This window comes from Urocitellus parryii, chromosome 3 (genome assembly GCF_045843805.1).
Source record: "Urocitellus parryii isolate mUroPar1 chromosome 3, mUroPar1.hap1, whole genome shotgun sequence".
NCBI classification, from domain to species: Eukaryota; Metazoa; Chordata; class Mammalia; order Rodentia; family Sciuridae; genus Urocitellus; species Urocitellus parryii.
In genome coordinates, this window is record NC_135533.1 from 123,018,503 (window position 1) to 123,038,636 (window position 20,134).

The window sequence follows — 20,134 nt, forward strand, 5'->3', positions numbered from 1 at the left end:
CAGTTGCCACCTCTTAATACCCTGGCTGAACCATTGTTAGTAAGAACATGTCAATTAGCATTGCTCTAAACTGTAGACCTAGAAGGGAAGTCACTGTAGTTGAAGGGACATAGCAGTCAGCAGCCTAGTAGAAGCTTCTGCTGTGGACTTGGCTGGTCTTGGACAAATAATTTTTAGCCTCTCATTGCTTGAGCTTTCCTGTATGTCAAAGGGGATGGTAATGTCTTTTATTGCTATCTTGTGGAGGAAGTTTTCACAAAATTATCTAACATGTGAAGCTCTGGGAGAAGACGGGAAGGGAAGTACTATGTAGTTATAAGTGCCACTAATACTTAGTTAGGTTTTTTTGTTTTCAGGAAGTTATAAAAAGCAAACTTCTTAGCATAAAATAGCCAAAATTGAATTTGACATGTTTTAGATATGAAGAGCAATATTAAAAAATCTACCTTAGAGCCACTAGATGTAAGTTTAATTTTTTTTTCCAGAAAGTATGCCTTTCCCAAGTATTTTGGGAGTAGCTGAGCTGGGTGTGGTGGCCCATGCCTATAATCTCAGCAGTTTAGGAGCCTGAGGTAGGAGGATTAAAGGTTTGAAGCCAGCCTCAGCAAATTAGTAAGGCCCTAAGCAACTTAGTGAGACCTCATTTCAAAATAATATATATATATATATATATATATATATATATATATATATATATATATATATGGCGGGGATATAGATCAGTGGTAAAACATTACTAGGTTCAATTCCCAGTATCAAAAAGAAAAGAAAAGAAAAAAAATTGGGCGGTAGCTGCATGTATGACCAAAGCTGTGTTTCTAAATGGCTGGTGGTGTTCACATGTAAAGTTTTGTTTTTAATTTTGGTAGTTAAAATGGATCATCTACAAGAACAAAGTATTTGAAATGCCTTCAAAAGCTTTTTTAGCTTAATGTTACTTCTTTCTGAGAAGGTATAACTACTTGGAAAGGACGTACAAGTTAATTTGTCCAAAGTAATTTTATTGACAGATTTTGGCATTAATAGATTTAGTTCCTCCCAAGCAGTGATTTAGGCATTGAGCCATCAAACATTTGGAAACAGAAAGCTTAAGTTAGTGTCTAAGATCTGGACTCTAAATCCAGAGCAAAAGTATTTCTGATTTGCAATACATAAAATTAAGTTCATCTAACAGATAGCTTTGGGTGACAAGTTTCTCCCAGGCAGTGTACTAGGTGCAGAGATGTAAAGCTGAATTGAGTGCATGCTGTGGGGAAAGGAAGTTGTGGGGAGGAAGAGTGAAGAAGGCATGCTGGAACACACTTCAGGATGTGAGTAAATAAGAACGGAACCGCCTGTCTGTAAGTAACAGCTCCAACATGTACTGATTGCTTTTTTATAAGAAGTTAATGCAAACAGGCGTATCTCTTATAGTGAAGCGTAGGGACACTACACATTTTAACTGTGGGACTTGTTTGCATGATGATAAACAGTAGCTGGGTGGTATTCATTAATAGATCCAAGAGTAATGAGCAAGTTATTTTTCACCTTGTGATCAATGTGATGAATTGCAAATATAATTTTTTAGAGGTCAGGAAACACTGCCCAGACATTTTTAGTTATTTTTTGAGAGCTCAGATTTGTACATGTAGTACAGAATGGTGTACAATAAAGACTCAGATACCAGTTAATAAAGTATGAATAGGAAAGACAGTGTAATGGATCTGATGTAACTTTCCTATGTACACATGTGAATACACAGTGAACCTCACCATCATATTACGACCACAAGACTGGGGTCCTAATTAGAATAAAATGTACTCCGTGTTTGCTTAAATATGTCAAAATATACTATAAATATACTATAAAGTAGGAACATTTAAAATACTAGGAATATCACAGCATTTATAATTTTATATATGAAAATATTTGTGATTTTATATCTGTATATGGTAAGTGTAAAATTTCATAATTTATTCAGTCCTGCTAAATGTTTGTATTTTGTTTATTTTTCATAAAAACATTCTCCACAGTGCATCTCTAGTTTCTCTGTTCTTGGCTATAATAAAATTATATGTTTATATATAAATATGTTCTTTCTTTAAGATAGCAGAACCTGTACTTTCCCAAAGATTAATTAACTTCAGTTATATTCAGAACTGGAGGAGTAAGCCTTCTAGGAGGTCCCTGGTCCCGTGGCACAGGGAATGGGGTGTTGCTGTGGTCCTGGCACACGCCGCTCCTCTCTGCCTGTGTCTGCACTGCTGCCTGAGTGCTCCCTGCTTTGGGCCTGCCCCATACTTCTCCTGGTCTCAGCTCAGGCAACACCACCTGGAAGCCTTCCAGTCTTCCCTTCCTGTGTCCCAGAGCTGGCCACCCTCTTGTCTTGGAGTATTCTGGATGCAGATGCAGTCAGCTTTTCTCCCAGGACACTTCCAAGATTGGATCTCTTGAGAGCACACTTTGTGCTCAGAGGCATCAGATTTCTCAGGGTGCCTGTTGGAGAGCACCTGCTGGGTACTTGTGGAATCATTGTGTTTCCATATGAAGGTGCCCCTGGGTACGGGACACTTAGATGTGTTTCCATATGAAGGTGCCCCTGGGTATGGGACACTTAGATGTGTTTCCATATGAAGGTGCCCCTGGGTACGGGACACTCAGATGCAGTAGAATCTGCTGTCGGTGAGGTTCTTCCCCTTGCCAGGGACCAAAAGCCAGAGCTGACACAGAGAAGGCAGAGTTGTTCAAAGGTGGAATGGTGCCTCCCAGACCTTGAGGGCAGCCCCCAGGGATGGAGCTAGGTGACTGTCCCTCACTGTGTGACTCACTTAGTGTTTGTCCCTGGGTCTGTTCCTTGGTTTCTCTCTGTCCTTTTTGTGCTTTCTCCACTCTCCACCCCTCATCCTCTTAACTCCTCATTCACTCATTCATTCCCCTGACCCTCACTGAGTGGCTGCCACATGCCAGGCACTGTTAGGCAGGCATGAGTTGGGACCAAGCAGATGAAGTTCTTCACCCTCTGAGACTTGCAGTTAGGGAGCTGGACAGGAAACAACACAGCCAATGGATAATAAGATGTCTTTGTGGCTTCAGCTAGTGGGGAACTAGAACACAGTGAGCTGATGTGGGAGTGGGCTACTTTGAACCTGCCAATTTGGGATGGTCTCTTGGAGCTGAGATTTGAATAGGAGGGAGCCAGCTGTGGACAGTTGGAGTGGGTAGTGCTCTAGGCAGAAGGTGCAGCAAGTCCAGAAGCCTTGAGCTGTGAGTAATTGGTGTGGAGGACAGAATGATGACTGATTTGGTTGCCATAGTGTGATGGGGAGAGGTGAATGAGGTTGAAAATGTCAGCAGGAATTGGCCCGTGCTGGTTTCTTTCATGCTCTGACCTTGTGGAAGCGGCCATACTGAATCTCAAGTTAAATGCCCTCCCAGTTAAGCTCCTTGTCCATCCTCTTGGTTCTGATCCTGGTCCTGATCCTGGGGAGGGAACATGTTGGCCCTATGTGGAGAGGTGGGGGAGGGGGATGCTCTGGCCAGAAGCCATGGTCAGCCTAGCAGTGTCCCCTGTGTGCACACCGTGCTGTAGTGTTAACAGCCAAGTTGAGCAGTTTGGCCTTTGTGAAGCTAAGGGTTGCTCGTGCCCTGTGGCTTGGTGTCTCCTGCCCGGACAGGTACGGGTGTGGCATCCCAGAGCATGGCCTAGTGGGGCATGGGGAGATGGACAAGAAGTGCTTTGCTGTGCTGGAGCAGCAGCATGTTGGCCCAGGGGAGCCTGGATGAGGACCTTGGAGGGAATGCACTGGGGTGGACTGCGTATAGAGAGAGTCCCATGTGGCCGGACTTGAGGACAGGACCACATTGCAGGAGCACCAGTACATCTGACACCACTGTGCAGAGTATCACATGTCTGCCAGTCAGTATTTATGTAGCATCAGTGATAGAGTCAAGCAGGTAGCAAAAATACATCAAAATTGTAACATTTTACTGTAGAGTATGTTATGATGATTATACAAAAATATAATAATTATATATAATATAATTATAGTCAGTCTTTATTTGTATTTAATTATGAATATCTTTCCTTTTCTCCCTCAAATGATTAATTTGAAAACAACTTATTGTGTTCTAGCAGCAAAGGCCCTGCAGCCCCTGTGCGGAATTCCAGTGTCCTTCGTGTCCCACAGTTGCTGCCTGTCTGGAAGGCTTTTGGTGTGCGTGTGGAGAAAACCACAGGGCCAGGCCAGGGCTTCTGCCAGCCTGGGTTCTGCTCCTGCGGTGGTGTGGCTTCTGTATTCTAAAGGATGGGTGTCCGGATGACAGATCACATCTGCTCAGCAGTCTCTAACCCTGACAAAGACTTGCTGCCCATTGCTGGCCACAGTATGCGCATGGGGAGATTGTGTTTTTACTATAATGCTGATTTCAAGGAGAATTCTTTTCATATTTCACAGAAATAAAATGTTGAAATTTCAGTTTTTTTTTTTTCCTTTTTCTGATGCTGGGGATTGAACCTAGGGCCTGCTTCTGTTGGGCAAGTGCTCCTGCACAGAGCCATACCCCTAGCCCAGTGTTTGAAGGTTAACCCTCACTTTGACACTTTGAAAATCCAGTATGTCCAATTGGAGAGTATTGCCAGTGCTTCTTAGTAAATGTTTGCCATAAGCCGTTTTGTTATTTATAATAAATGTATTGTCAAGAGATTTAGATGGGCTATTCCTACCAACTGTCAAAAAATAATAAATGTACTATAATAAATGTGGCTATGGTACAAGTGTCCACACTGTCTCAGAATGAAAGATTGAACCTGAGTGGTTTTTGGAGACAAGAATAATGCAGTTTAGGTATGAAGCCAAAGGTCATAGTTAGGACTGTCCTGAGAATTCCAGGTAGAAGCAAGACAATAGTCATGTGGCTCTTTCTTGGTATACAGGTAGAGCAACAAATTATTTGCATATAGGTGATTGAGTTTGTGAGCAAAGGTGGTGTATGATATGAACTTGGTGAGTTGGTTGGGGATTGGGATTCTGTTATGTTATTCGGTGACACTGTGTGGACTGTAGCCATACAGAACGGGGACAGTGTGAGGCTGGAGACCAACTCCTGAGCACTGACGCAGGGTTGGCTTTGTCCCTGGGTGGCAGGTGAGGAGCTGGGCTTTTTCTGTGGCTCAGGTGGGATTTGTCTCCAGATGGCAGCAGGGCTTGGCGTGGGAAGTGGGGCCCAGGACAGAATAGGCTGTGAGTTGGTGGTTGTTGAAGCTGGGTGAGGGTGACATCAAGGGCTCCTAATAGCACCCCCTGTTAATTTTGTATATTTGCAAATTTTTTCATAACAAAAAGAAAGACTGAGCAAAACTAAAGCGTCTTTGAATGTAGAACTGCTTTCAGAGCAACACGGTGTGGGGTTGTCTGCGAGAGGTGTGGGAACCAGGGAGGGGCGCTTCCCATCTCCCTGCACCGTGGGCCCCAGGTGCGTCCCAGCATGATTTCAGTCATGTTGTGGTTGAGTTCTTTCCTGGCTTCTGTTGAGAGATCAGGTGTCTCTCTGAGACCTGCAATTGAAGAGACAAGGCGAGGAATCACAGGCACATGGTGGCTCCCTGTGTCCAGCTAGCCTTCAGACACTGGGGGGTGGGGGGACAAGCTGAGGGTGCTGGTGGCTGGAGAGTGGGCTGTGCAGGTTCCAGGGAGTAGGGGCCTCACAGGAGGCCACGGTGTTGGCCCACTCAGAAGCCAGAGTGTCTGTAGGGCCCAACGGAGGGGTCTGCAGTGCAGCCCCTCCCTCCCAGGGCCAGGCCTTTTTCAGAGCATGGTGTGGGAGTTGGATGGACAAGGCCACTTCTATGCCTGCGGAGTGTCCTGGGCAGTGTTGTCCTGTGTTTCAGCCTCCTTACTGCAGAAGGGACGATAAAAGTTAATGGGGACACGTGTGTTAAGTGTGAGTGTAGGTCAAGGATGGTTCTTAGCTGAAGTAGGAGAATAGTGCAGAAGGAAAAGGGCTTGTAAGTCACCCAGACCTGGCTTTAGCTGCTGGTGAGACTTTGAACATGTTCCTTGGCCTCTGTGTTTGCCCTGCTATGTGAAACAGGTGACATATCTGCTGTCCTTGGTGGTACGGGAGGGTCACCCAACTTGGCGCACCAAAGTGCTCACATCCAGGGTCTAGCATAGGGTCCTCGTCAGCCCTTTCTGCCCCTGTGGTGCAGCCCTGAGGAGGCACTGAGGTGCTGTGGGCGCTCTCTTGCCAGCCCCTGCTGCCGGCTGTGGTGTCTTTTTGGTTTTGAGTGCTGCTTTGCTCAGGACTTGGAGCTTGGGTCAGGAGTAGGTGTTAAAGCCTGTATTGGTCACCAGTGGGTTTCTCATCCTTACACCTGGCTCTGAAGGAGGTGGACTGGGTGGCAGCTCGGGCTCAGCCTGCTGAGAATACAGGGCTAGGGTCCAGAGCTTCGGGGAGCAGCAAGCCTTCTTTTGGATGTGCAGTTTTAATGCAGAGTTTGGGGAGCAATGTTGGGTTTGTGGCACTGCTGACCAGAAGATGGTGTGGCTGTTTCCCAGGCCTCATCTAGGGCACTGGTGTCCTGAGATTGCTGCAAATTGCGACTACAACTGGGTGGCTAAAACCTCTGAGCCAGAGTCGGAGGTCCAGGTGTGGGCACCTCGGGAGCCATGGCAGATCCCCCGTGTCTTGGAGACTGGAGACGGGTGTCACAGTCCTCAGCATTCCATGGCTTGTATTTGCCTCACTCCAACCTGTGCCTCCCTCTCACCTGGCCATCTGTCCTCTTCCTCATGCCCCACCCTGTTCCAGAATGACCCCATCTTAACTAGCGACATCAGCAGCAATCCTGTTCCAAATCTGGTCCCCTTGCTGGGGTGCTGGTCCTTGGCCTGTTGGTTGCACAGAGAGAACTCTCAGCACTTCTCCTGAGCTCCAGCCGTCTTTCTCCACATCCGCGTCAAGGGGAGCAGAGTGGTGATCCAGCGTGGCCCAGGGCACTTCCCAAAAAGCCGCTCACAAAGGGTGCCCACAAGCCAGCTGAAAGCGTACAGGTACCCAGACCCGAGAGGCCCTGTGCCTTTCTGCGGTAATCCTCTGTTGCAGCCGCTGCCTCTCCTCTTGCTGGCTGCCTCTCCTCTTGCTGGCCGTGGTGTCAGAATGATGCCTGGTGAGGGAGTGTTTGTGCCTTCTGTGTCCTGTTATCTCGGAGCACAGGCTGCTTCCCTTCCTCTGAGCTAAGGACTGTCTTATCTACACAGGCAGCCCGGGATGAGTGCTGACAGACTGAGACTATTAACAATTTTTAGGCCAATCGATTTTGCCCCTGTGAGGGTTCTGAGGGTTCTGAATAATACAGAAAGAAGGATGTTTTGCAGTTTCCTAACACATTTTTTAAGTTTTCCAAATTTTTTTTAGCTAAATGTTGGTAGGATTTTTTTTCTTTCCTAAAACTGTCCTAGGTGGTAGAGCAACAGTTCATGCTTTAGGCTGCTCAGTGGGTAATCTTCAGTTTGTGAAGATTCCTGAGATTCGTTGCCAACTCCGGGTCTGTGAGGTCGGAACTGGGCTGACTCGGGGGGCCTGTGCCCCCCACCCCCTCCCCGTCCTTCTACAAGCCAGACCCCGCTGGAGGTGCTGCATGGCAAGGCTAGAACCAGCGTTGTGTGGTGTAGACTCCAGTCCTGTGTTGTTCGTCGCCTCTCCCTGAACTTGGCCACAAGTTTTCTTCCTCTCTTGGACTTTTGGCTGTTGGTTGCTTTTGACTTCTGAGAATGGTGGCTTCTGGGAGGGTCCTTGCTGTGATGGCCTCAACGTCCCCTGCCACTTGTTCAGATACAGTGCTGGCCAGTCTGGCTGAGGGGGCTGCTGGGTGGGTCAGCATGCGCACTGTGACCAACCCACCCTGCTTGAGAGCCCCCCCCGGATGAACCTTAGGCATCTTCTAGTGTGTTCTTGGGGGCCTCTGAAACTGGCTCTCGCGAGCAGGGTTGTTCTTGCTCTCGGCAGTATTTGCTACAGCGGCTTTCTTCTTCCCAGTATTACTTGGTACCATCTTCCTTAATTTGTCTTTCTTTGTTAAAGTTTCCTATCATTAAACGTGATGCATGGCTCAGAGAGAGGGAGGAACACCAGCTTATGCTGTTGGTTCTTGGAAGATTATTTTGTATTCTAGGAAAGTTAACTAGTGATGTCAATTTTTTTTTTTTTTTTTTTTTTTTGTACTGGGATTGAACTCAAAGACACTAAACTACTGAGCTGCATCCCCAGCCCTATGTTGTATTTTATTTAGAGGCAGGGTCTCACTGAGTTGCTCAGTGCCTCACTTTTGCTGAAGCTGGCTTTGAACTTGTGATTCTGTGCCTCAGCCTCCAGAGCTGATGTCAGTATTTTTATACTCTATGAAAATATAAATATGCAGTACAGTTTCACTTCTTGAATCTAAAACTAGTTTGAGTTACATTGACTAGATCACTCAGTACTGAGGAATGTAGCCTTTGTTTTTCTCCAGAGCTTCTATGTTTCCCGCCTCACTTCCACTGTAATCTGTTATATTGAAAGAGTTGCAGAATTAAATGGTCCTGGGTAGCAATACTTTGCTAGTTTGTTACTTTGGTGCTGTGGTGAGTCAGGGTCCTGAATTGCTTTGTATTTCAATTCACTATTTGTGCTTATGTAAGAATTTTTAAAAATCTGATTTTTACATTTTATGTTTCCCATTTTAGTGTAGGAAAAATGACGATGGAGAGACGACTGTTGTTGTTGAAAAGGACCATTTTATGGATGATTTCTTCCACCAGGTAAAAGCATTTGATGAAACTTAGCCATAGCCTTTTTCTTTAAACACAGTTATGCTGATGTAATGATGCACTTGCCATGTTTGAGATGATATTAAAGTGAGTGCAGTCACACACTGCATGAATATCCTGGACAAAGGAGACTGTAGGTTTGATGGTGGACCCACGGGCCATGCTGATTTGTCAGGTATGTTTCATTATGCTCACGCAAGGAACAGCCCTTAATTTGGTCCCATTGTTGAGCAGTGCATGACTGTATTTTTAAAAAGTTGTTGTTTGCACTTGAAAGTTCTTTGGATTTTTACAACTATCAAGATGTTAGTTAGTAGTGAGAAGGTTGAAGTGGTGGTTGTGCTCACAGCTGGTGTGAGGGTGGGTGTGCATAGCAGGTGAGGCTGCTATAGCAAGCAGCGGGACTCCTCCCCAGGCGGGGGGACCTGTGCCCTGGGCAGAGTGGGGCCATGGCACTGCCCACTGTGCCCACACTTGTCTCTCAGTCAGAGCTCATGGTGCCAGACAGTACTTCCTGCCGCTCCAAGCCCCCTCAGGAGACCAGCCAGACCCTTTAATAAATTGTTAAAAGTTCTCACAGGGCCTGAGGGCTCCTTAGTCCTTTGGAAAGCAGAAGTCCTAGCTGCAGAGATTGAGTTGAACTCAGCAAGCACAGCACACACCAGCAGCCACTCTGTGTCCTCCACAGCCACACAGATCCCCACAGAGTTCTCTGGGGCTAGAAGGGAACATTTGGTATATTTTTAAGATCTGATGGAAAACTATATTTGCTTACATACAAGACTCTTAGGAGAAAGATTGTAAGTGATCTAGTGACTGGCATTTAGACTGTGGAAGATTGTCAGAAGGGCCATTGTGGAAGCTCTGATCTGACAGTGGCCGCTTGGCCATGCCTCAGGTGTGAGTACCCAGACCCTTGGGAACCACATCTCTCTAGCCCACAAGGCGTGCTCTTCCCCCACTGCTGCTTCAAGGATTATAACAGGTTTAATATTTGATCTATAATTGCAAGTTTTCAAAACTCAGTCATAATACAAATGCTTAGTTAGTCATGAAGAAAAGAAACGTTCAGTGAATTTTTTCAGGGTGGAAGCTTCATTTCCAGGATTCATGTTGATTAGGCAGACTTTGGTTGAGTATTTGCAGTTAACTCCTAAAACAAAGTGGTCAATCAATACATGGGTTTCAAAATAATGTGTAATAAAAACACACAGAGAGTTGGGTTCAGTCCCCAGCGTTGCAAAAACAAAAATATATAAAAAGTTAACGGTTTCTCTGATTCAACCAGAATTCTTGATTGTTTAAGTCTGCTCACTGGTTTTCAAGTATTTGTTAGTTCCAAATTTTACCTAATGGGAAAAACATAAGAATAAATTGTTAGATATAAGAACTATAGGAAGAAATTAAGAGACTGGATTGCTGACTTTACTTCTTGGAGACAACTCTTGATTGCCTTGGGTCTCTCTGCCACTCAATTATGTTGTTTCCAACACCTTTACCCGGGTGCTCAGCTCTTTGTAAGAATGTATTGTTTTAGAGACTCCCTTAGCATTCAGTGGTGTTGAACACCGTAGGAAAGGTGATGCGTAGCCATTCACTGGATGCCACCAGACTATAGGTTTTGCTGATCTGGTCAGAATTCATTTTTGCTATTGCCCTCAGGTTTGCCGGAAAAGCAGTTCACTCATGCTTTGGGACAGTTGAGAGGGATTGAATTCCTTTGGTTTCCAACATAAGCTTAAGCTTCCATTTGTTAAATAGTAGCTTTGTTTCACAGATTATTTCTGTGAAATGACTTCTTAGACAAATAGAGAAACAATTGATATTTGTCAGTGCAAGCTCACTTATAGAAAATATCATTCAGATCTTGAGCAAAACATAGAATACTGCAGAAGACAGGGTTTTGTGGATGACCAGTGTGTGGTTAAGACTGACACAGTGCTCTCGAGTGGCAGGGATGTCCTTTTTGAGAAGATGATTATAATAGAGAGACCCTGTGTGGAGGACTCACACATGCGGGTTGCAGCTGGCATTGCCACCAAGGTGCCTTCCTCCCAGGACGGAGCTCTCAGCCCTCGGTTCCCTTTCCTTTGAAGCCCCTTGGGGTGTGTCACAGAACTCTCCATGGCTGGAATCTTCCCTTTGCTTCTCCATGTGCCGTGGCTGCATAACTCTGAAGCTACTTTAGAAAGGGTACTTGCAAATGCACCCTGAAATGTGATAGCCTTCATGATGACATAGAAACATTTTAAAGAGTTTTAATCATAGCATTTTTTTACATGATATAAGTAATAAGTGCAAAGTGCATGCTGTCATGCAGACACTGTGTAAGCACACCTGGCCTGGAGGAACAGCTGCTCTTAAAATGCAAAATTGTGTGCTGGACTGTTAATACTCTGACTTTCCAAGTGCAGTCTAGGGTCCCGAGGCCCCCTTAGGAGGCCCTGTGGTCAGAACTACCTTTATAGTAATACCACAGTGTTGTGTCCACCCTCATTCCTGCTGTTCCACCGAGGTGCAGAGGCAGTGTTCAGAGGCACACACTGAACACAAGAGGCTAAGAGAGAGTCACACTGCCTTCCACCAGACTAGAAATAGATCTACCAAAAAGAGGTCAATCACCGCTGCTACTTTCACTGATTTTATTTTTGGGAAAATATTTTTTCCCATAAAAATATGTTAAATTAGTGCATAATATTTGTGTATTGCTGCTGTAACAAGTCACTACAAACCTGAGAGCTTAAAAGAGCACAGATTTATTGTTCTACAGCTCCAGAGTCCAGCATTCTGCAGCAGTCACACAGGCTGAAGTGAAGGTGTGGCCAGGGCTGCGCAGCAGAGGCTGCAGGAGAGCACGCCCTGTCTTTTCCTCCCCTGCCCTTGAGGTGCCTGAAGTCCTGGCCTGCCTGCAGCCCTTTCTTCTGCCCTCCCAGCACACCTGTCAGCCTGATCCCATCATCCTGTCTCCTCCTGAGGTTCTGTGTGGAAGGCCTCTTGTGGTTACATTGGATGGCCCAGATAATCCAGGATAATCTCCCAACTCAGAGTCCCTTTGCCATGTAAAGGGATGTGTTCCCTGTGCCAGGAGTGGGATGTTGACATGGGCCACCATGTGTAATGGGTTGTGACGACTGTTTTCCAGTAGATGTGCCTCCTACCTCAGTGGTCATCTGTCCCTCCTGTAGCCATAGCCAGCTCGCCATCCTCTTCTCCCTGAGAACATTGTGACCCTGTCCAGGGCCAGCCTGGATGACTCGGGACAATCTCCCATCTCAAAGTCACATGGGTAAAGGGTGGTTTGCTGTATGAAGTTAACGTTCACAGATCCTGGGATTGATCTGGAGGGCCGTTGTGGAGCCTGGAAAGATCTTACAATGAGGACATTAGGTTTTAAATGAATGTTGACCAGTTTAGTCCACTTAGAGAACAAAGGTAATGAACAGGAGAGGCTGGCCATGTGAGCTGCAGCCATCCCCAGGAGGACATTCCTGTAGGCACTCTGCAGGGCGCACCCCTCCCCAACGAGGGCTGGGCCCATGTTGGCACTACCCACAGTGATGCCTGGGGCTTGATAGTCTGCAGAGTTTGCTGGTGAGTATCGAAGCTCATCTTAAAATGCAGGGATATGATACCTTTCTCGCTCTGTTTTTAATGATATCACGAATAGGAAAGGTTCTTATTTCTTTATGTGGTATTTATTCAACTATTTCCCCTCTATTCCTCCTTTTTTAGGTAATGAAAAGTGATAGAAAGTTTGCACTCGCCCCAGGTGATCCTCTTTGTGTCTCCCCTAGGTGGAGGAGATCAGGAATGGTATAGCCAAAGTAGCTCAGTATGTGGAAGATGTGAAGAAAAACCACAGCATCATTCTCTCTGCTCCAAACCCAGAAGGAAGTGAGTTGTCGGCTGTAAGAAAGCCTGTCTGTCTATCTCTGCTTTCTCTCCTGCTGCCTACAGCACAGGCCTCAGCTCTAGCGTCACAGTTGGTGGAGCGAGGTGCTTGCATGAACTCCAGTGTCTATGCCACCACACAGTATCCCCAAATCTCCAAGTGGCCCAGCGTCCATCCAGGGAGGACCACTGGTGTGAGATCCAAAGCAGCATTGAAATGACATTGCAGAATGGTGATTCGACCTGAAGTCCATGTCTTGGCACTTTTGGACAAGAATGACAGAATTTTGTATTCAGGCCAGTTAGTAGGAGGTAGGGGTCTGGAAATGGCCTTTACTTGTCAGAGCCCGTGGAAGGACAAGATAGGCCTAGAGGGGCTCAGGGTCTGTGGGAAAGCTCCTGTGAGGTGTGTGCGCAGTGTCTGCTGCAGACAGCTTTGAGCAAGTGAGTTTAGGTAGCTGCGGTTGTTGGCGGTGCAGCATCCCCTGGATCTGTGTGTGGACGACCGTTAAGGTAAACTCAGATCTGAGCGAGCCATGGCCACAAGCCAGAATCTAGTTGCCATTATGGGGCAAAATTGTTAAAAAAAAAAAAAAAAAAAGCTAAAAGCAGATATGCTTTTTGTTAGATTATTTAGTATCTGTGCACTAGAAAAATAAGAACTTGGTTTTAAATCAAAAGAGAATACATTTTTTAATAAGATTTCACATGTCTTATAAAATGATGTTATGGGCTCAGTAGGTGTCCTGTTTCTGACTTAATAGAATGTTTCCCAAAGTGTGCTCCTGGAGCCCGGCCAAGGACTTAGATGGTTGGTGACACACACTCTGTGGCCACGCATATCTGTGGGCTGCTTTGTGGCTGTCTTCTCTTGGAAAGTTTGACGTCCTCAGCGTAGTAGTGACTGGGGGGGTCCTGCCACACAGATGCCTGTGTGGCCTTGCTTGGTCTGACACTTGTGCCCAGGTAACTTTGTATGTGGCGTTTGTCACCACTCTGCTCAGTTCTTAGGGAGACTTCATGTGTCTAAAGACCAGATATTCTTTTGAGTAATGTTGCCTCCAAAGCTATTTTTTTTTTTTTTTGCCACTAAGAGCAGATATAACTGTTTTCTGAATGAATTCAGAGCTATTGATATTTCAGAGCAGTTCCTTTTGGGCTTTAGGTAAAACTGCTGCTTTTTGTCTGCTGTGTGACTGGATGTGAACCCCAGATTTGGAAGCCATGTCCAGAGGCTTACTTGGTCTCTAAAAAGCAAAGTACGGGGCTGGGATTGTAGCTCAGTGGTTGAGCGCTTGCCTCTCATGTGTGAGGAACTGGGTTCCATCCTCAGCACCACATTAAATAAATAAATAAATAAATGAAACAAAGACATTGTGTCCATCTACAACTGAAAACAATTTTTTTAAAAAGCAAAGTACAGTTACCCCCTTACCCCAGTAATGAGTCCTAGGAGAAGGAGTTCAGGATGGTGCCTTAGCAAAGGGCTCCTGTTCCCTTCTTGTTCTTTGTTCCCAAAGAAACAGGTGGCCCTGATTTCTGCTAGGTCAAGCAGGAGGGAGAGAGGAAGTGGGAGAGTTGAGTGTCCAGCTATCCACAGACCCAGGGGACAGGCAGGCTCCTAGGTGCTGCCGTGCAGACAGCAATAGTAGTCTTCTCATGTGGTTTTCAAGAGTAGTCAGAATAGCTCTTGCTGACATCTCCAGAGGTCAGCCTTCCTTCCAGTCTCACAGTAGTGGACTCCTGAAGATCTACTGTGTGCTGGAATTATACAAATGAAAGTATTCCTTAATGCACAGTGGATTCCTGTGTGAATGCCATGTCCCTCTGGAAGGTGTGCAGGTCAGTTCTTTTTGAGTGGTACCATCTAGTGCCATTCCTGGTTCCGGATGCGAGTAGCTTCTCCAGTCTTTGTGAGGACCAGAAGCACCCCATGCGTTTTAGATGCGGGTTGGGCAGTATGGAGGAGCACCCCTGGGGCCTCTGGAAAGGTGTTCACAGAGGAGGCCATGGGCAAGATGGTTTCTGTGCTTTAGTCTCTGGGTTTTTCTGGTTTAATCTAGTAACAGATAACCTTTCTAAAGTGTAGCTTTTTGGAACTCTTCCTTTGCTTTGAAAACTTCAGTGCTGACTACTGCTTGTGGAAGAAACCAGAAACTCTGGGGCCTGGCCTGTCTCTGGTCACTTCCACAGAGGGTCACTTCAACTGGGGCCAGGGCTCCCAGCCTTGTGCTGCTGTGCTGCCTGAGGTCTTCTTGCTGTGTTGGGAGCCTGCAGAGCCTCTGTTGCCTCCCTCAGGATCCTCCTCCTGAAGGTGGCCTTGGCCTTTCAGCTAATTCTCCTACCCTCCCTTGCTGTCTGTTAAGTTCTGCCCGCTTTGTGTGTCTTTCTGCTCTTCCATCAGACTGTACCAGGACTGGCCTCTGGGGTGAGCCTCCCAGTTGCAGGCCTGTGGCGCTCTCAGTCACTGTTGGGAATTGTTTGATTGTCAGCCAGCTGCTGGCACGGGACCTTCACAGAGAAGAACCAGGCCCCTGGTCTGCTCCTGAGGCTCTAGGAGCCAGGCCTGCCTCAGGGCAGTGGGGACACCGAGGACCTGAGGAGGGGCAGGCACAGTGCCTGGCCACTGCCCTGCGGTGGGAGGCAGCAGTGTCTTTGCCACCTGTTTCATCAGGTCATGGGTGGGGGCTGGAATCGTGCCCCCTCCCAGGTTCTGGTGGAGAAGGCTCCGGCACTGAGGGCTGTGTGGTGGCTGAGCCCTGTGGTCTGACTTGAAGGCAGCTGGGCCGTGGGCCACCCTTGGGGAACTGCCATTGAAAGTGTAGGTTTTTTGTTTTGTTTTGTATTGTTTTGGTGCTGGGGAACCCAGGGCCTTGAGCATTTGAGGCAAGCATTCTGCCAACTGAGCTGTGTCTCCAGCCCTGAAGGTGTGGGTCTTCTCAAGGAAAAAGAAGCTCTGCCATGGAGATTGTTTTGTGTAAATTGATTGGACATTAGTTTCATCGAATTTTATAGCTCAGTGCCTTCTTTTACATTTTTAAAGAAATAAAAGACGAGCTTGAAGATTTGAACAAAGAAATCAAGAAAACTGCTAACAGAATTCGAGCCAAGTTAAAGTGTAAGTTTGTTTATTTATTTATTTATTTTAAAAAATATTTATTTTAGTTGTAAATAGACCTTTATTCTATTTATTTGTATGTGGTGCTGAAAATGGAACCCAGGGCCTCATACATGCTAGGCAAGCACTCTACACTGAGCCCGAGCCCTGGCCCCTAAGTTTAAATGCAGTCTTATGTATGATTATTGATGGTGGGAATGTGAACTATTGCTTTTCTCTTCCTTACAGTTTTTTAAAATACTTTTTTAAAAAAATATTTATTTTTTAGTTGTAGTTAGACGCAATACATTTATTTTATTTATGTATTTTTATGTGGTGCTGAGGATCGAACCCAGCACTTCCTACGTGCTTGGTGAGTGTTCTACTGCCGAGCCACAACACCAGCCCCTCTGCCTCACAGTTTTTAATTAGAGCATCTTTAGAGCATCTGTGTGTATTTGGATGCACTGACTCATGGCCAGGGGCTGAAGCACTTAGTATTGTTGTGCTGTTGCTTGATGGCCTTCCAGCCACACTGCAGGTGTCTGAGGACAGCAGCCACCGTGACACTCAGTGTTACAGCCGTGGCTGCTGCCGGCTCCAGGCTTGGGCAGGATCAAACAGAGGCTGCCTTTTCCTGGTCTGGAGAAAGATGTGCTGCAGCAGATGTGTGCCTGCTGTGCCTGACCGGGACCAGCCCTGCTCCTGGGGTGACGGTGCCATTCAGTGAGCTGAGAGCGATACTCAGGAGCCAGGGCCAGCCGGTGGGGCTAGCACTGCTGGACACGCCAGTGGCTTGGCCCCTTCTTCTGGGTCTTTGCAGTGAACAGAACTTCCTTTTTCTTTTTTTTAAAAATGTGTGTGTGTGTGTGTGTGTGTGTGTGTGTTAGTTGTTGATAGACCTTTATTTTTTTTATGTATATGTGGTACTGAGAATTGAACACAGTGCCTCACACATGCCAGGCAAGTGTGCTGCTGCTGAGCCCCAGCCCCGGCACCTCCTTTTTTTTTTTGATAAATCATGATTTCTTTCTTTCTTTATTTTTTTTAGTTATTGGCAGACACAACATCTTTGTATGTATGAAGGCACAAATGGTGTAAACATACTTTATATACAACCAGAGATATGAAAAAAATTGTGCTCTATTTGTGTAACATGAATTGTAATGCATTCTGCTGTCATGTGTAAATAAAAAAAAATAATTAAAAAAAGAGTGTGAGTACCTAAGACAGTCATTTGTTAAATTTTTTGTGTTGCTGTGGATGGAACACAGGGCCTTGCACATGATAGGCTAGTGTCCTACCACAGAGCTCCAGCCTCAGCACTTTTTGTTTTGATTGTTTTTGGTAGTGCCAGGGATTGAACCCTGGGGCACTTGACCACTGAGCTACATCCCCAACCCTGTTTAAAAATTTTTTTAAAAATTTTTGTGACAGGGTAATACCACAAGTTGCTGAGGCTGGCTTGCATTTGTGTGCCTCCTGCCTCAGCCTCCCAAGTAGCTGGGGTCGCTGGTGTATACCACCATGCCTGGCAGGGGTTTAATTTTTTGGTCACTTGTTTGTCCCTACATATACCTTAATGAGCTATACAGTCAAATTCCTGGGTTTTAAGTCACTTTGAATAGGTCTTTTGTGTGTGATGATGTTGCTAAATAACTTGATCTATAGTTAGGTTTGTCTCATTTTTCTTTAATTCTGGAGATTGCAATTTTTTTTTTTTTTTTTTTTTTTTGTGGCACTGGGGATTGAATCCCTGGGTGCTTGACCACTGAACTATATCCCAAGCCCTTTTTATTTTTAATTTTTAATTAAAATGTTTTAATTGTCAATGGACCTTTATTTTATTTATTTATATGTGGTGCTAAGGATTGAACCCAGTGCCTCACACATGCTAAGCAGGTGCTCTGGCACTGAGCCACAACCCCAGCCCTTTCACTTTTTATTTTAAGAAAGGGTCTTGCTGAGTTGCTTAGGGTCTCACTAAGTTGTTGAGGCTGGCCTCAAAATCATGATCCTCCTGAGTCAGTGGGATTATAAGTGTGCACCACCAGGCCCAACCAGAGATTGCTTTTTAAAACATTTAATTTTGCTTTATAATTATGTGAAGTATTTATGTCAAGCTAAAGTAAAATCTATAAAACAAAACATCTTCAAGAATTTGGCTTCCCCTATGCCTCTTCCAGACTTATTTCTCCTTCCCACTCCATGGCAACTGTCTTTGAGATGTATGGTTGTCTTTCTGTGCACATGGATAGCCACACATACATATTTACTAAGAGTAGTAAAACAATCTCTCTTGATGGACAGTCTTTCCAGGGGATTATTTTAAAAGACAGCCTATTCTAGTTTTAAGAGAAGATATGTTTCAAAGAGTAAGAAAAAAACAGCTGAGGTTAGGCTCAAAATATTTCAGTTTTTTAAATTTAAAAAATAACTCTGTCCTGTTTGTTCCTAGCCATTGAGCAAAGTTTTGATCAGGATGAAAGTGGGAATCGAACATCTGTGGATCTTCGGATACGAAAAACCCAGGTTTGATTTCCAGCCTCACTTAGATTGAAGTAGTGAAGAGTAGAACCTTTTTGTGTGTGGCACTGGGGGTTGGACCCAGGACCTTGCACATGCCAGGAAAGCTCCCTACCACTGAGTCCCATGCCCAGCCTAGAGTAAGTCATTTTACTTTCAAATTCAAACTAATTCTGTCTTTACTGTTGTGTTTATCCTCAAGACATTTTTGTGTGAAACTGTAGTGTCATTTATCGATGACATCTTTTCCGTGTGGAGAAGTGTTTTCAGCCCTCAGTGGGCTTCTCTTCTGTGAGCAGAGCTCTGTCAGTGGTGTGGTCTTGGCTTCAGTGGATCCACAATGTTCAGAGAGGAACCAGAGTGTAGAGCCCTCCCTACAGTGGTGCTGCAGCTCATGAGCTCTGGCCAGCCTGCTTTCCCTCAGCCTTACTCTGCATTAGTAAGGCCTGTGACCGGGAGTCATAACCTCTGTGAAGCACGGTGGACACGTGTGGACAATGAAGTTGTTTATGAAAGTTAGGGTGGTGTACGTGGTGCTTGCATAGGTTCTGTTACAGGGCACCGCTTGGCTATTCTTACTTCCCGTTTGAAGGAGTAGCATAAATAGAATGAGTTTCTGAACTATAAGGTTTTCACAGACCATTTAATAGAATAATGGTTTTATTATATGCTATATGTTAATTTTAATCATTTTATATATTAATTGTATGTTCATTGATTTTTTTTTTTCATGTTCTTAGCATTCTGTACTGTCTAGAAAATTTGTGGAAGTCATGACAGAGTACAACGAAGCTCAGACTTTGTTTCGGGAGCGAAGCAAAGGACGCATTCAGCGCCAGTTGGAAATAAGTGAGTAAGAAAAACTGTTGAAAATGCTTCCTTGGGCTCGGGGCATAGCTTAGCTAGTAGAGCGCCTGCCTCGCATGCACAAGGCCCTGGGTTCAAGCCCCAGCACTACAAAAAAAAAAAAAAAAAAAAAAGAAAAAGGAAAAAAAAAAAACCCTCCTCTTTCCTTGAGGCCTCACTGCAAAGTATTTTCACTCCAAACTACTAATTCCATCTCTGTTGTCACCAATGTCATAAAAACTAAAGGCCTCTCCTCACGCTTCTTGGACCTTGAATCAATCAAACCTGTCATTTATTTACACCAAAAAAATTCTAAGCAAGTGTATTTTATTTTCTGATTATTGAAATTTCGAAAGTTTTAATCTAGTTGTAGATTGACAGAATGCCTTTATTTTATTTATTTATTTTTATGCGGTGCTGAGGATCGAACCAAGTGCCTCACGCATGCTAGGCAAGCGCTCTGCCACTGAGCTATAGCCCCAGTTGAAAGTTTTAATCTAATTCGGAAACTTCACTCATTATGTGTTTAAGTATTTCTGTCCTGGAGCCCCTCCCACCCTGTGGATGGGAGATGGGCCTCTCACAATTTGCTCCTCCATTTGACCTGCTGTGCTAGCTCCGCCCCCTTTGTAGGAACCCCTGCTGTCCTCTCCACAGGACTTAGTGCTGTGTGGCAGGACAGGCGGGCTGCATGACCCCACCCTGAGACAGCTGCCCCATGCTTCTGATTCTCCCAGTGGCACTGTTAACAGCTGCCTAGGAAGGTGCATGGGGAGGTAGAAAAGCTGTCCAAAGCATTGGTGCCTCAGTCAGGGTTTAGACTGTCTCTGAGTGATGCCACACCCTGAGCGTGGTCTCCATTGTCACCTCTCAGCCGGGAGGACCACCACAGACGAGGAGCTGGAGGAGATGCTGGAGAGTGGAAAGCCGTCCATCTTTACCTCGGATGTGAGTCCGGCAGCTGCCCCCATCCTTACCCACATGGGTT

General features: G+C 45.6%; 1 protein-coding gene across 4 annotated transcripts in view; it reads left to right on the plus strand.

Annotated features, from left to right (window-relative positions):
• Nucleotides 1-20,134, plus strand: part of Stx2 (syntaxin 2) — a 31,743-nt gene that overhangs the window by 2,342 nt on the left and 9,267 nt on the right. For all 4 annotated transcript variants that reach the window (XM_026408038.2, XM_026408040.2, XM_026408039.2 and 1 more), the window contains exons 2-7: nucleotides 8,703-8,777; nucleotides 12,581-12,680; nucleotides 15,721-15,795; nucleotides 18,233-18,306; nucleotides 19,041-19,149; nucleotides 20,021-20,094. In XM_026408038.2, the coding sequence (XP_026263823.1) occupies nucleotides 8,703-8,777; nucleotides 12,581-12,680; nucleotides 15,721-15,795; nucleotides 18,233-18,306; nucleotides 19,041-19,149; nucleotides 20,021-20,094 (507 nt within the window). The remainder of the gene's footprint in view (nucleotides 1-8,702; nucleotides 8,778-12,580; nucleotides 12,681-15,720; nucleotides 15,796-18,232; nucleotides 18,307-19,040; nucleotides 19,150-20,020; nucleotides 20,095-20,134) is intronic.